Source organism: Globicephala melas, chromosome 12, assembly GCF_963455315.2.
Source record: "Globicephala melas chromosome 12, mGloMel1.2, whole genome shotgun sequence".
Classification (NCBI taxonomy): domain Eukaryota; kingdom Metazoa; phylum Chordata; class Mammalia; order Artiodactyla; family Delphinidae; genus Globicephala; species Globicephala melas.
Window position 1 is genome coordinate 30,059,036 of NC_083325.1, and position 16,381 is coordinate 30,075,416.

General features: G+C 46.7%; 1 protein-coding gene across 1 annotated transcript; it reads left to right on the forward strand.

Annotated features, from left to right (window-relative positions):
- The first annotated feature begins 535 nt into the window (after window positions 1-535).
- Window positions 536-15,112, forward strand: FIGLA (folliculogenesis specific bHLH transcription factor). The gene is made up of 4 exons (XM_030877723.2): window positions 536-736; window positions 3,382-3,534; window positions 5,108-5,329; window positions 15,077-15,112. Exons 1-4 carry the CDS (start codon window positions 536-538, stop codon window positions 15,110-15,112), a joined length of 612 nt encoding a protein of 203 aa, XP_030733583.2.
- The last annotated feature ends 1,269 nt before the right edge of the window (window positions 15,113-16,381 follow it).

Consider the following 16,381-nt stretch of genomic DNA (forward strand, 5'->3'; position numbering starts at 1 on the left):
CTCCGGACGCGCAGGCTCAGCGGCCTTGGCTCACGGGCCTAGCTGCTCCGTGGCATGTGGAATCTTCCCGAACCGGGGCACGAACCCGTGTCCCCTGCATCGGCAGACGGACTCTCAACCACTGCACCACCAGCGAAGCCCCTATCCATCAATTTTTTTCTGGTAAACGTATACATGTTCGTATGTATATTTGCCTACACGTGTGTACACATGTCCAGACGCTCAGGTCCCAACTCAGATTGGTTGAGTCAGAATGTGGGGGACTGGTACCCGAGCAGGTGGATTTTTTAAAACTCCCCAGGTGACTCCAGTGTGCAGCCGATTTGCGAGCCAGCGCTGTAATCCAGGCTCCACGGAAATCACCTGTGGGGCTTATTGAACCGAGCGTCTCGGAGCGGTTTCCCCAGAGCGGGCGGGGCAGGTACGCAGGCGCGCAGGGGAATGGGGGCAGGTGGCCGGGCCGCCGCCGCCCCCGACCCCGCGTGGCCCAGGTACCCGCGCGGGAAGACCCGGCCTCCCGCCCCCGCGCGCCGCCATGGACGCCGCGCCGGCGCTCCTGAGGGCCCCACCGGCCGAGGTGCTGGAAGACGTGCTGCGGGAGCAGTTCGGGCCGTTGCCCCAGTTGGCCGCCGTCTGCCGGCTCAAGCGGCTGCCGTCGGGCGGCTACTCGTCCACGGAGGACCTGCAGTTGGTGCTGGAGCGGCGGCGCGTGGCCAACGCCAAGGAGCGCGAGCGGGTGAGCGCCGGCCCCGCGAGGTCCCTGTCCCGAGACCCGGCCGCCTTCCTCCCGGCTCCCCCCAGACCCGCCACCCATTTCGGACACGTTCGGGGGCCCAGGGCGCCCACTTCCCGCCCGGGGGCCCGGGGCGACTTCGACCTCCCGAGGGCCGCTCGTGTTCGCCTCCACCCGCGCCGGGATGGCGCCTCACCTGCGACCCACCTGGACCGGTGCGGGAAGCGGGTCTGGGGAAGGCCGAGGGGGCCGCTTACCACTTCAGAAACGTCTCCCCCTGGCAGGCGCTTTGAACCCTCAGAGGCGGCAGTGCGCTTACGTCTCACTACCTCCTGCGCTGGGTGGGTGCTTGGGGTCCCCTTTTCCCAGCGCTCTGCCTCCAAGCACAAATAGGGCGAGGCACAGGGAGCCTAATGGAAGTTACTCTTTTCCTTACTTTAAACAAAGAATTTAAACAAAGCCTGGGTGTGCACCCAGACTCCCACTCAACCCCCTGGCGGGGGACAGAAAGTGGATCTTTCCCACCCTGGCGGGTACGCGGTTCACCCGCGGGGATGGTCCCTCGGGCGGAGTTGGAGCGCCATCTACTGGTAGCTTTTAGTATTACTAACTAAACTCGGGCCCCAAACTTGTGAGATTCCGTCTCCTTTCCTCCCTTTGCAGTTTTTGGGTCGGGCTGCTGCAGAGGCTACCGAGAGAGGGAAGGGCGAACGCTGGAAGAGGGTGCGCGCACATTCCGGCCTGGGACTTGAGGAGGAAGTTCTGCTGGGGGCTGTTCCTGCACACTCCTGGGCCCTTTAGAAACGTAGCCCCAGTCAATCAGCTCGGAGCTTTGTTTGGGTACGGGCGTGAGGAGAAAGGACCAAGCAGGTGTAGAAGACTTAAGGGAAAGTTGGGAGCCCTTTATGATAACCCTGTGATCTGATGTGTTGATGTGGCTCTCAAACAAGATTCTGATCCGATATTTTGCATTTTAAGTTGGGCTTTCCCCACCAGGAAGGAATTGCTTTCTGCAGAGAATGGGTCCTGGTGTTACCTACTATTTTAAAACTAATGACCTTAGTTTTCTTTATAATGATGAAATTAGTACACCTGGAAGACAGAGAAATGACTGAATAGGGAATGGAAACACCCACAATGCAAATATAACTACCATGAACTATCCTTCTTGTGTATATCCTCCTAGTCTTTTTTCTATTTATATTTGTGCGTATTCATAATCTTACAAAGTTGCTATGATTTAGTACATATCTTTGTATTTTTTTCTCTTGACGTTATCAAAAGCATTTCCTCATATTCTAGGCAGAGCAGCTTTTGACTGCATAGTCCAACATATAAATGGACTGTTACTTATTCAGTCTCCTAGTGTTGGGCATATATGATTTTTTGCAGCTTTTTACTGGTACATAGATCTATGCCCATGTCTGATAATTGCTGTAGAGCAAAACAGTAGAAGTGGAATTACTGGGATATAAACGATCTTGTGACTTTTGATACAGGTTGCCCAATTGCTTTCTAGAAAAGTTTATTAATTTTTATCCCCTTTTGCAGGCTATAGGACTGTTCCCTTTTTCCATCCCCTATGCTGGGTACAATAATCAAAACAAAAATGTTACCAGCTTGGTACATGAAAAATGGTATCTAATTTCTGTTTTAATTTGTAGTTCTTTGATTATTAAAGTTGAATATTTTCATAAGTTTATTGAAACTTATGACCAATAAACTTATGAAATACATTATGACCAGTAAACTTATGAAGTACATTCACTGTATTCTGCTGTGAATGGGCTGACTATGTCCTTTGCCCACTTTGATGTGGGGTAGGAGAGAGCTCTCAATATAAGTGAGTGAGTATATTGGCTTCATGGTGTAGTGGGAACCGGTTCTTCGAGGGCCTGAGTCCTCCAGCGGGGGGTTGATCATCAGAATTCTAGGCCTTCAGAGCTAAGTAATTAGACCCTGGAGATGAAGGAAAAAAGGCTCTTCATTCTACTTTTCAAGTCTTGCCAACGCGCAGACTCTCTGGACTCTATATCATCAACTCCGCTGGGAAAGAGGTTGAAGAGTTGCTGGCACAGTACCTGAATAGACGAGTGTTTGTACAGTTTATTCATTATCGTTAGTACAACTTATTGAAGACTTTCTGTGTGCCAGGAGGAAGTGTTTGGTGTGTAATTATGTCACTTAATCACCATAAAAAAAGCTACACCACAACAAGGGGAGTATTTTCCACTTTGCAGGTAAACAGACCAAGGCTTGGCGATATGAAGTATCCTACACAGTTTTGTAAAGCTAAATGGTAGAGTTGGGTTTTAAATCCTGATGTACTGACTCACAGCTTTTAACCACTACCCAGCCCGCCTCTACCTTGCAGTGGGGATGCTCTCAGAGGAAGAGAAGGAGGTCTGTGTGGACCTAGACACGCCTCCCAGTCCATCCATCCCTGCTGCCAGGTTCATGCCCCTCCCTCTCCCCTTGCCAGGAAGTGTACTGCCAGTGGAGCGATGGCTCTTCAGCACCTGCCTGCCTAGATTCCCCGCCCAGACAAGAGAGCTGTGGAAACGAGCCCTCACAACCGCCTTCCGTGGTTTGGGGGGATGCCTTACAAGTTAGCTTCCTGTGTGTCACTGTGCCTTTTTGCTTTCCAGATAAAAAATCTCAACCGTGGTTTTGCCAAACTGAAGACGCTGGTGCCATTTCTTCCCCAAAGCAGGAAGCCTAGCAAAGTTGATATCCTCAAAGGTGCAGCTGAATACATACAAGTTCTCAGTGATGTTTTGGAAGGAGCCAAAGACTCTGAGGTAAAGGTTTAAGAAGTTAGAACAGCGATACCCACCGTTTATTGAGCCCTGTCTAGGTGCCAGACAATTGATGTGTCCGTTCTAGTTAGTTTATACAGTCCTTTGACCTATTTATGACCCTGGTTTTACTGAAGAAGATGCCAAAATACAGGTAAAGTCCACACAGCTAAGAAATGTCAGAACTGGAGTCTGAATCTAGGTCTGTGCAAGCTTTGGAGCCAAGTTCCTGGCCATCTGTATCCCTACCTCCTGTTGCTGTCCAGGGCATCTAGCTCCGAACTGCTTAGCCTTTACTGGGACTTTGACAGCAGGGGCATGACAGGAGTTTCCTTAAACCCTCTCTACGGCAGCGCTTTCCTTCAGCAGGACGCACCTCAGGCAGGACACAGAAAGGAAGAGGGATGTCCCTTGGGAGAGGCCCTCCCTGAGGGGCAACCCTGCCGGAGAGCTCATTGATTTCCTGGTGATGCTGATCTCATGGGGTTTTGTGACCATCCAGTGGGATGACACAAGTGAACCTGCTTTGTAAACTGTGAGGCACCATGATGTCACAACCATTACTGGGGCACATAGCGCAGGGGTGTCCATTAGGCAGTGGAAGGTGTGGGCTGGTTTCATGGGCTCATTCTATGGAGAGGCAAATGCAGAAGGCTTGAAAATGGGTTAGTCGTCAGAGGAGGTAAACTATGAAGAGAGAAGAGGCCTTAGAAATGAGCGCTAAAGGAGGAGCCATCAGAGAGGGGCAGGTGGAGAAGCAAGATGGGGTCCTACAATCAGGGAGGGGGCATCTTGGGAATGTGAGCATGGGAAGTCGTTTGAGAAGCTGCAGGGGGGCCAGGGGTGGCTGGAAGTCACCTTGCTGTGCGTTGAGGGTATGTGGTTGGTAAATATCTGAAATCCAAGCAGAGGGAAGTGGCAGACTTCAAGCTCATTCAACTTGGAAGTCTGAGCCTGGAGAGAAGAATCAAAAGGATGGAAGAACAACAGTTGTTAGATCCATGAAGGCCTTTTCTAATTAGCTATGTGATCCTGTTTAGGGACAAAAGAGGACAGATAGTAGAGAGAAGAGAAGCATATTCATTCTAGGAACTTAGGGCAGAAATAGCCACGTGTATAATGGTACTTTTTAGTTTTCTTCCTCTTGTCTGCTAGTCCTAATTACGTGACTACTGGGAGGATACATTTTGCAGTGGTGGGAATGGATTGTCCTACTGGCCAAACTGGATGGCTGGGTTGTGGCATGGTCGTAATACCTGGACAGGTGCAGGTGGCTGCCTTAGTTTTTTCTTGCATGTGAATTGTCTAGCAGAAGTGCTTTGTTTTGTGCTGCATTCATTATAAAACATAGACTCTGTCCCATGCTATAGTCTTTTTAATGCAGTTGCCAATCACACAACATTTTAAGGTCATAGTAGAACAAAATACAGTCTGTTGAGCAATGATTTTCTTTCCATAATAACTTAAGCATTGCCCTCATTACTTAAATACAATTTCGTACATTAGAACTTTGAAATATATTGATTTAAATCTTTAAAATCTGTCATACTGTTTGACAACTAAATATGGTTTCTAGAAACAAGACCCAGATCATCAGAACTGTAGCAACAATACTTCTGAACCACATATGTCCTTGGCTAGAGAGCTATCGAGAAATATACCACACGCCGGTTGTGCTGTGGGCTTGAAGAATGAGGAGGAAGGGTCCTGGGCAGATGGCGGCAATGGTGAGTTGGCACACACTTGTCGCCAGGGGGCGATGTCTACAATGGGAGTTATCTCTCCAGCCAGGAGTCTGGTGAAGTGTTTCTTCTTAGTCATGTTGATGTCCAAAAACTCATAATGCATCCCTTGGGCATGAGATATTTTCCATGTTAAAACATGATTGAAACAAGATCATTGTGTGAAAGTACCTAGGTGGGGAGGTGAGTTTGCTAGTTTGAAAGGTCTGTTATTATGTTCCCAAGTTAATTGGAAAGCTGCTCAAGGGGAAGGCAACTCCTCCAAAATCACCCAATAGGGACCTAAGCTTAATTTTTTACGACCCTAATTAATACATCAAAAGGTTTTCCGGATTCTGAGGTCTCCAGAAAAAGAAGTAGCTTGCCCTCCATAAAGCTGAATGGTGATCCCATGTACACACACGCTCACTCACACACATGCGCACTCACACACGCGCATTTGTTTTTAAGTTGGCCTTGTTGGAAGACACAGTTTTCTAAGTAATAACAAAGGGGTTTATTGTAACATTATCACTTATTACCTTGCCAAACTAAGGAAGCCATTGCCTGGAGCAGTCTGCTTCTCCAAGTCTAGAGAGTGGACGTTTTGCTCTGGCTGTGTCTCAGTGTTACACAAGCAAGACCCCTTGTTCCATCCTCCAACACGATTGCTGCTGAAACAAGAAAGGCTTGCAGGAGTCTGGGACTAAGCAAGTTGCTCAGCGTGGTATAAGGAACAGTGGGGGCCGTGGAGTAACAAATGATGGGTGGTGGTGGGAGGCGGTTTAGAAGATCAGTTGAGTGCAGGCTCTGGAGACAGAATGCTGACGTTCAAACCCTGGTTTTACCACTTGTTTGCGGTGTGACCTTGAGTGAGCTGCTAAAATTTTCCAACCGTCAGTTTCCCCATCTGTAGAATGGGAATGATAATTGTACCTACATAAGGTAACTGTGAGGTTCAAATGACATCATGTCAGCAGAGTGTCTAGCATAGTACCTGGCATGTCAGTGTTCACTTGGACTTTATTAAGTCTGCTTGCCACGCCATGAGCAATCAGTATTTATTTTTTAACATCTTTATTGGAGTATAATTGCTTTACAATTGTGTGTTAGTTTCTGCTTTATAGCAAAGTGAACCAGCTCTACATATATCCCCATATCTCTTCCCTCTTGCGTCTCCCTCCCTCCCACCCTCCCTATCCCACCCCTCTAGGTGGTCACAAAGCACCGAGCTGATCTCCCTGTGCTATGCGGCTGCTTCCCACTAGCTATCGGTTTTACGTTTGGTAGTGTATATATGTCCATGCCACTCTCTCACTTTGTCACAGCTTACCCTCCCCCCTCCCCATATCCTCAAGTCCATTCTCTAGTAGGTCTGCATCTTTATTCCCGTCCTGCCCCTAGGTTCTTCATGACCTTTTTTTTTTTTTTTTTAGATCCCATATATATGTGTTAGCATACGGTACTTGCTTTTCTCTTTCTGAAGCAGTCAGTACTGATTGGTGAGCAGTCAACAATGGGCCCCAGGCATTGTCATTCTGTTTGCAACAAGTGGTCTGGGTTTTCTCACTTGGCTCTTGCCAATGCCCCGCTGTGGTTTGAGGTCTTACAGGCTCTCTGCTGACTGGCTGGCCTCGTTTCCGATTTGATTACTGTTTTCTAAGGATCCCACTTGTGCACATGCTCAGTCTAGATTTTCCAGTTCTGGCCACTTGAGATTTAAAACTTCCCTCTCCAGTCAACTCTTAGGATACAGAATTCCTATTCTATTACATGAGCTGACAGGGAATGACTGAGAACAAAGAGCGAAACTGAAAAGGAGAAGAGTGAACTGAACCTTGAACCTGGCTGTCTAAGTTAGTAATGGTAATGCTTCCCCAAATGTGGTTTTAGTGTGTTAGATATTAAGGCAAGAATCTTGCTTGCACTTAATCCTCACTGGTCCCTATCAGGTAGGCATCACCATGTCATTCTCACAGTGAGGTGCCTGGCTAGTCCTTCCAGCCAGTCCCCTTGGGCCTGGTACAGAGCAGGCCTGTGCCAGCGCCAAGGATGTACAACGGAAGTCCTGCTTTTCCAAGGATAATTGATCATTGAATTTGCCAATTTATGGTAACTTGATTTAAAGTGGGGACCATCATTTTCTAGTAGGAAACAGGGAAGTTCTGGCTGGAAATGTTTTAAAAAGGGAACACAACACTCAATTTTTAGTCTTTTAGCTAACCACGCCTAAGGTGTTAATTGGAAGAGTGTGCTAATTCTTAGAACGAACAGAGAATCGCGTATTTGAGATTTTTTACGTATGTGTATAACTTCTGTCAAGCGTGACTTCCAAGGCCTGAAGGTAAAGAGTGCCAGTGTTTGCAGAAGGATTTTAGGATTTCATCAGTTTTGTCAGGGGTTTCTCATTCTTTGACATTCAGATCATTCATTTAAAAAATGAAAAACATTTATTCTGAAAAAAATCAACTTAAGAAAAGTTGCAAGTATAGTACAAAGAACTTTTTCCCTGATCCATTTGAGAGTCATTTGCCAACCTGATGGCCATCGCCCCTAATGACGTCAGCACGCATTTCCTTCAAATGGGAAATGGGGACGTTCCCCTGTATGACCACAGTGCAGCCATTAAATCAGGAGATTATGTGGCATTACAGTCATGTAATCCTCAGGCCCCATTCAAGTAGCGCCAACAGTCTTGAAATGTCCTTTCTAGCAAAAGGACCCAGTTAAGAATCATGCATTGCGTTTAGTTGTCCCTTGCCTTTTGCCTCCTTTTACCTGGAAAAATTCCTTGGTCTTCAGGTAATTTTTATGACCTGGACACATCTGAAGATTACAGGCCAGTTGTTTTGTAGAATGTTTCTTGATCCGGGCTTGCCTATTTCCTCCTGATTAGATTCAGATATGCATCTTTGGCAGCAATATGGAAGTGCTGTGGTTTTCTACTCATTGCACCCTACCAAAGGGGGGCAGATTTTGATTTGTCCCATTACTAAGGATATTCACTTTGATCATGTGCTTAACGTAGTGACTTCCAGGCCTTTCCACTTTAAAGTTAGCCCTTTTCTTTTGTAATTAATCTGTATTTTGTGCGAAGGTGCTTTGAAATTATCTAGAGATCTCATTATTCATCAAACATTCTATTTTTTTTCTTAAAGTGATACCTATTGTTTTATTTTTAAAATATTTATTTATTTGGCTGGGCCTGGTCTTAGTTGCGGCATGGGGGATCTTTTAGTTGCGTCATGTGGGATCTAGTTCCCTGAACAGGGATTGAACCCAGGTCCCCTGCATTGGGAGTGCCGAGTCTTAGCCACTGGACCACCAGGGAAGCCCCATCAAACATTCTATTAAACTTTTTATTTTGCGACAGAGAAGTCCAATATTGCCTTTAACTCAGTTTCCCCCTATGGCTGCATCTTATGTAACTATAGTACAATATCAAAACCAGAAAGTCGATATTGGTATTATGTGTGCATAGTTCCATGTCATTTTTATTTTATTTTATTTTTTTTGCGGTACGCGGGCCTCTCACTGTTGTGGCCTCTCCCGTTGCGGAGCACGGGCTCCGGACGCGCAGGCTCAGTGGCCATGGCTCACGGGCCCAGCCGTTCCACGGCATGTGGGATCGTCCCGGACTGGGGCACGAACCCACGTCCCCTGCATTGGCAGGCGGACTCTCAACCACTGCGCCACCAGGGAAGCCCTCCATGTCATTTTATTGCATATGTAGTTTTGTGGAACCATCACCATAAAGCTGTCCCACATGCTACCCTTTATAGTCACACCCACCCACTACCCCTACTCCTCCACTCTCCCTAACCCCTGCAATCACTAATCTGGTCTCCATCTCTCTAATTGATCATTTTAAGAATTTTGTATAAGTGGAATCATACAGTGCAAAACCTTTAGAGACTGGCCTTTTTAAACTCAGCACAACGTGCTTTATTTATTTTTCACAATGTGCTTTAAATCATCCAAGTTATTGTATCAGTAGTCTGTTCTGCCTTTTTATTGGTGAGTATTAGTTCATGGGATGGATGTGCCACAGTTTAATGATTATTGTAGAACATTTTGGTTGTTTCTATATTAACTTTTTAATACTATAGACATGTGGTTTTCCATTCAGTGGATTATTACATCATCATATAATATCATGACTTATTTTGTTACTCAAACTGTCCTCATTGTGGCCAGTGACAGCCCTTGTAAGTGGGCTGCCTTTCCACTTGAATGTCACCATCATTCTTTGATCACTTCCTTTCTGGCAGAAGATGGTCCAAGCTCGAGCATCTTGTACTTTTCCAGCCTTGGAATCACTTTCCTCAAGGACATCCAGTGGGTAACTCACCTCCCATCTCCATACCATCTCCTCCCTGCATGGCTGTTCTCCTTACCCCTCTTGGGCTTTAGTACCTGTAGTTGGTTTGCTAGAGCTGCCGTAACAAAGTACACAGACTGAGTGGCTTAAACAGCAGACATTTATTTCTCACAGTTCTGGAGGCTGGAAGTCTAACATCAAGGTGTTGGCAAGTTTGGTTTCTTCTGAGGCCTCTCTCCTTGGCTTGCAGATGGCCTTTCCTGGGTGTGTGCTTGCCCTGGTGTCTCTCCTCTATGTGTCCAAATGTCCTCCTCTTATAAGGACACCAGTCAGATTGGATTAGGGCCCACCCTAATGGCCTCATTTTAACTTAATCACCTCTTTAAGGGTCCTAACTCCAAATACAGTCACAGGTACTGGGGGTTAGGACTTCCATTGTATTTTGGGGACCACAGTTCAGCCCATAACAACACCCATGACAGGCTGCCCCTCCATGATAACCCTCTCTAGGATGGATCAAGATAAAGGGGCCAAGGAAACAAAGCTCAGACTGGTCTCTATTTGCCAAACAATCGTCATAAGGGGTCATTCCCATTTATTTGAAGGGCAACTACATAGGGTTTCAGGATCTGCCCAGATACCCTAACTGGAGACCTGGGGACAGCCGATGTGGCACATTGGACTGAAATGCTCATATACAGAGGGGCTCAGGATTTGGGAGGCAGGTCCCCTCCAGCTTCAGTTTGCAGGAATGGCACCCTTCTTCCTGCTCTTGGAGAGGATCTCTGAGGAGTGGAATCTGGTGCTGGTAGAGATGGGCATTTGGAGGGACTTGGGGGTGTGGTCAGAAAAGGCTGTGCAATATCAACGACATTCCTGAGAGGCAAAATCCCCAGGGAAGCACATAAGAATCTGCTGATGGCAGGACGGGAGATGAACTGCTCGGGCCAGAGCGGGTTCACTTGGGGACCGAATCAGCAAATAAGTGTGTGCGTGGATGGAGAGGACGTGGGCCAGCCATGCATCTGGCCTCGGTAGGGATAGGGATTAATGTCAAGGTCCAGGGAGGCTTGTTTAAAATTGGACTTTCAAGGTGTAGGATTTTGTTCTTTTGGGATTAGACATTACTGGGTGGCAAGATGTTCACTAACCCACCATTGTTTATTCCTTCTATTTGTCACCGTGGCTCTGGCTTGGGCATTTCACATCATGCAAGGCTCTGAATTTTGCTCAGAGTTGCCTGTCATCCTGTAGAGACTGTGTCCCTGGACACAGAACCCCCTCAGTGTTGAAGTGAGATGCCAGTTGTGCTGGGGCCAGAGGAGCTCTGGAAAGCGTTATATGCATGAACGTAGGTGCCTGTTACGGGACCTGGGTGTGCCGCCATTATACACCTCTGAATTTTGGCCTGTCATGGGAGCGTTCCTTGGAAAGAGTTTCTGAGAGAAGGAAGCCTGGTGGGTGGTAGATTTCCTCGACCCCTCCTTCAGGCTGTGGTCATCTGTGTGTGAAATTAACCACTGGGGACATTTCTTCTAATAGCAATTTAAGCTCTGAAATGAGATGGTCTGGCTAGTTGGGATGAATTTATTAGCTTCCTGAGAAAGCCCTGGAGCACTATGTTCTGTCTTCCATCTCACATTTCCTCCAGGTAGTGGTTATGTGTGATAGCAAAAATTCCACCATAGTAGAGCGTGTGTGTGTGTGTGTGTGTGTGTGTGTGTGTGTGTGTGTGTGTGTGTGTGGCGGGACAGGGGGTAGGTCTAGGCTTATCCTTGGGAATCACTTTTATCTGCCCCAGTATTTACTTGTGGCCTAGTGGGCATATTCTGATGAGTTTTAAACAATTGAACTTCCCTTTTGATGGGGTAGGTGCTCTTTGGTTGGTCAGTCCCCACCCCCTCATGCTGCATCTCCAGTGTAGGCATTTAATTTTGCCGTATGGACCAAGGGCACTGGGCACAGAGGAAAGGCTGCACGAGTGGTTGCATTTGGCTCTGGGACGTTATCGTTTTCTGAACTTCGGGGGTTTAGGGGTTGGTGCTCTGATGATATGAATGCTGGTCATTCTGTCTGGAACTTTGGGAAGGTGAGATGTGGTGCACGCAGGACAGGATCCATCTAACTTTGGAGTGATGCCACCTCTGGTGGGGTGTTCCCCAGGCTACAGCTACTTAGGAAGAGCTCCAACCAGCACCCAAGGAAGACCCTTAAGGCCCAATCTGATCAAGTAAGAAGAAAATGTTACAGGGAAGACACATCCTTATTTCTTTGTGAAAATAAGACAGGGAGATTTCTTTTGTCGTAACTCAGATTTTTCTATGGGGACAAAAGATTGAATCAATCATGGAAGTGGGTTTTGTCTGTGTGTATGCATGTGAGTGTGTGTGACGTGAAGCTTGGTGTGTTTGAGGAGATCTCTATGTGGTATGTGCTCCTGGGTCTGTCAGTGAGCTGAGAGTCATTTGAGAAAGCCAGCAATTTCCATTTGTCTGACACATAATGGGTCTGGTGATTAAATAAATTGAAGTTAGTGCTCATCTATTCTTGTGGACTTTTGGAGGGATTATTTATATGAGTTTTATGAAAGATCCACCTCATTGGTCCCACATGAACAAGGAAGAGAATGGCAAGAATTGGATGGAAGGATCTCTCAAAGACCCTTCTCTGAGAGCGTCCTTAGAGGCAGGACTTCTCTGATGTGCTGTGGGACCTCCCTGGAGACAGACAGCTCCTTTGGGTCAGCAGAAAACCACCAAATGCTCGGACCACATAAACCCGCCCCTGAGGGAGGTCAGTGTATCCTCCCACCTGCCACCTTCTCCCCTGTTCTAATTCCGGGGCTATCCAGAGCAGATCAGGGATAAAATGTACGCCAAAGACACAGTATTAAATGTAGATCTTTTAGTGGGAGGGTAAAGGGATTAGAAATACGACTCAATTATCGTTCAGAACTCTTCCGGTCCTCTTTGGATCGCTCTCTTCCTTTTTGGAAGGTTTTTCCCTCCAGGAGTCGTCCTTCCAGTACCTCTGGTGTAGAAGACAGGCCTGGGGCACCTGCCTCACTGGGGTTGCTCTGAGGTGAGAGGCACCGAGGGGCAGAGTCCCCCTGCCTCATGCTACTTGGGCCAGGTCCCCAGGAGAGGAGACAGACCACATGGGGCTTTGTGGCCAAAGCCCTGCTCAGAATGAGCTTCATTTGCTGTAAGATCATCTGTATGGCTTTCCCTCCAGACAGGAGGCAGTGAGGCTGTGGCCACAAGGCTGGATTCTGATCTCTGGGTCCTGGCTGGACTTTCACACACTGAAGCAGTATTAACAATGAGAGCACAGTTTAGATGGGAAGAAATGCCACTTTACTTTCTACACTGTTCTCCACTTGTTCTTGAGAACCCCTTATGACGCAGATGGTGGGAGAACTCTTTATCTTGCCCCGTTAAGGCCTGTCTTCTTTGAGTAAAGCAGAGTCAGTTCAGCGTTCAGAATATTCCGTGTGGGGGCTCCTTTGCCTCCTAAGTGATCTCCCTCCTCCCTCTGCTCCTCCTCTGGTACCGTGAGGAGTGTGTACACTCCAGAGGCTGTGGTGGGAGCCTCGTGTGTTGCCCCACCTCTGGCCCAGCTAGTTCTCTGGCCCCTGATCTTGGGTGTGGTTGAGCTGACATCCGCTGTGGGTGTCCATGGCCCCCCTGTGGCTTCTCTTGTCTAAGCCATGCCATTCAGAACCCAGGCCTCTTCTCGTATCCCCAGCCTTCCCGCTCCAGATGGGCTGTATGGCTGCCCTCAGGCCCATGTTCCTAAGGATGTCCCTCAGCCAGTGCTCACCAGCTCCTCTGAGAGACTGTATCCTGAGAAGTGGGTACTGATCCTTGCTTTCCTCAGACTCTACTTTGCCTTTCCTGGGTTCTGTTACCTTTGGAACTCTCCCCCGTCCCCTGGTCAAGGCCGGGATGGCACAGTACAGGACCCTTCCCAGGGGTCAGGCAGCTTCTACACACTGGTCCGTCCTCCCTGAGGAACCACCTCCCGCTGTTTCAATCTCATCTCCGTCTCGGTTGTGGTAGGCTTTCCGCTGGCATATCTTGCCTCCTCCCTGCACTGTGACACCCCATGAGCAGCCATCTGAGCTCTCCCTTTCGACAAAGTTGGCCTCTTTCAAATGAGAGTCTTGCTTTTCAGACTGTTGTTAAGCTTGGAAATGAACTCTGAGGACTTCTGGCCGGTATCTATCCATCCCTTCCCGCCCCGTCACTCCACCCCCCCAGCCTTGACTCAGTGGGTGGAGGGAAGGGTACACTGGATAGTATGTCAGATTATCCAGCTACACAACCAACAGCAGGAGTTACACCCACCTTAGTAAAGTTGCTGAACTGCAGGCTGGGTGTCTATTCCTCAGACGCCCTTCTTCTTGGACCTTCAACTCCTTGACTTAGATGAGGCCAACATTTTTAAGTGAACTGTGAGAATAAGACATCAATAAACTTCGAGTTTTTGTATTCCGATACTTAAATATTACAATCCTGGAATTTCCCAGCTAACTTAAAAAAAGAAAAGAAACTAAGACAACAATCTGTAATACACTGGACTGTAGGCTGATAAGATGAAATTATCCTTTAACCTTCTAGGTAAACACAGCAATACATGAATTGTCTTCTAGGTTTAGAACATTCTGGTTGTGTAAAAAGTTTTAAAATTTTTAAATAAAACTTCTAAAGCTAAATTTGAACTCAAAAAAAAGAAAGCTTGATGACATGTATTGTGAAAAGACTTGTTCAAGATCAGAAACAATAGATATTGATACTTACTTTGTGCCAGGCACTATTCCTGGCAGTTTATACGTAATAACCTATTTAATTTTCATAACTGTCCTGTGACGTACAAACAGTTGTGCCCATTTTACATGTCAGGAAACTAAGGAATGAAGTTAAGTAACTGGCCCAACATCCAGTGCGTGGACAAAGGGTTGGGCCTGGGAGATGTGGGGAAATAGTGTTAAACCTTTTAATGGTCTTTCATTCTAACAGAGCTCACCCTTGAAATGTAAATGAGTGGACTAGGAAGTAAAGAAATGTTTTTTAAAGCTAAATTAAAGCATTTGCTTGCAGTATTTCATATTAATATACATCCAGGTTTCCATTTCTGAAGTGCCTGACCAGGATTTGAGTGACTTTATTTTTTTAGCTCATGGATTTAAGTTGAGATTTCAGAAAATTGAGAAGCCCAGGGTGATCTTACCATCTTAAAAAAGCCACAGATAGAAATCTACTACTATGCTGGCAAAATTTTTTCCTACAACTGAATTAAGAAATTATCATAAGGTGTATAACATTGTATGTTGTTTTCTTATTCTATCATTGGCATGTTTGGAGGTTATTATATAGTCTTTATAACAAGTTTTAATGGTTCATTAAATGGGACAGTTTTCTAATTGTTGGACATTTGTTTTCAGTTTTTTGTTCTCAACCTGATGTGTTTAGCTCTTTTTTGTATTTCATTTTGTTTTTAGGATAGATTCCCAGAAGTAGAACTGAGTCACAGGTAGGTACAATCTGTGACTTGGTGCCAATTTTTTTTTTTTACATAAATTTATTTACTTATTTATATATTTTTGGCTGCACTGGGTCTTTGTTGCTGTGCGCGGGCTTTCTCTAGTTGGAGCAAGCAGGGGCTACTCTTCGTTGCGGTGCACAGGATTCTCATTGCGGTGGCTTCTCTTGTTGCGGAGCACGGGCTGTAGGCGTGTGGGCTTCAGTAATTGTGGCTCACAGGCTCTAGAGCGCAGCCTCAGTAGTTGTGGCACGCGGGCTCAGTAGCTGCGGCTTGCGGGCTCTAGAGCGCAGGATCAGTAGTTTTGGCGCACGGGCTTAGTTGCTCCACAGCATGTGGGATCTTCCCAGACCAAGGCTCGAACCCGTTGTCCCCTGCATTGGCAGGCGGATTCTTAATCACTGCGCCACCAGGGAAGTCCCACTTGGTTCCAGTTTATAATACTACCAGCTATGTAAGAGTGCCAAGCCCTTCATATCCTTGCCAACGATGAGATCTATTAAAATGATAGACTTGTAATGGACAAAAAATGGTATCTTTAAATGTAAACGTCTTTGATTACTAACTAATTTTTTGTTTGTTTTTAAACTGTCTGTTAGCCATTTACGATGGGCTCTCTTCTGTTTCAGGTTCCCTCAAGTATGCAAAGTGAAAAGGCTGGCCCAGGGCTATCTTCTACAGACAAATAAATGCAGTCTTGAAAGCTTTAGAGTCTCTTTAAAAAAAAAATTGTCATAATTCAGAGTTTAACAATTACCCTTTAAATGGCCTTGCCTGTCACAGATTTACTTGACTCTACTTTCTCAATTTCATGCACCCAGCTAGGGCCATATGGCACCTTCGGGCAAGCTCAAGCAGCTTGAGCACAGACAGCTGTCGTTATAACGACTGCTCACCAAGACCTAGCGCTTAATAAATGGGCCTCTTCTCCATACTTTACATATGTTAATTTGTTCTCATAACAGTCCTGCAAGATAGGCACAATGATCCTTGCTTTACAGATGGAGAAACTGAGGCATAGAGAGTGTGGAGTCCACTTAGGCTGCCATAACCTAGACCACAGACTTGGTGGCTTAACAGAAACTTCTCACAGTTCTGGAAGCTGGGAAGTCCAAGATCAAGGCCTGAAGGGTTTGGTTTGCTTTTCCTGGCTTGCCGACAGCTGCCTTCTCTCTGTGTCCTCACATGGTGGAGAGAGGGAGCAAACTCTGGTCTCTCTTCCTCTTCTTATAAGAACACCAATCCTATTGGATTAAGGCCCCAC

What these genes read in the sequence shown, in the direction of transcription:
- FIGLA (XM_030877723.2), top strand. Translation starts at nt 536, where the DNA reads ATGGACGCCGCGCCGGCGCTCCTGAGGGCCCCACCGGCCGAGGTGCTG. An exon ending in ACGCCAAGGAGCGCGAGCGG is followed by an intron (nt 737 to 3,381) that starts GTGAGCGCCGGC and finishes TTTGCTTTCCAG; the next exon opens with ATAAAAAATCTCAACCGTGG. An exon ending in TCTCTCCAGCCAGGAGTCTG is followed by an intron (nt 5,330 to 15,076) that starts GTGAAGTGTTTC and finishes TTTTGTTTTTAG; the next exon opens with GATAGATTCCCAGAAGTAGA.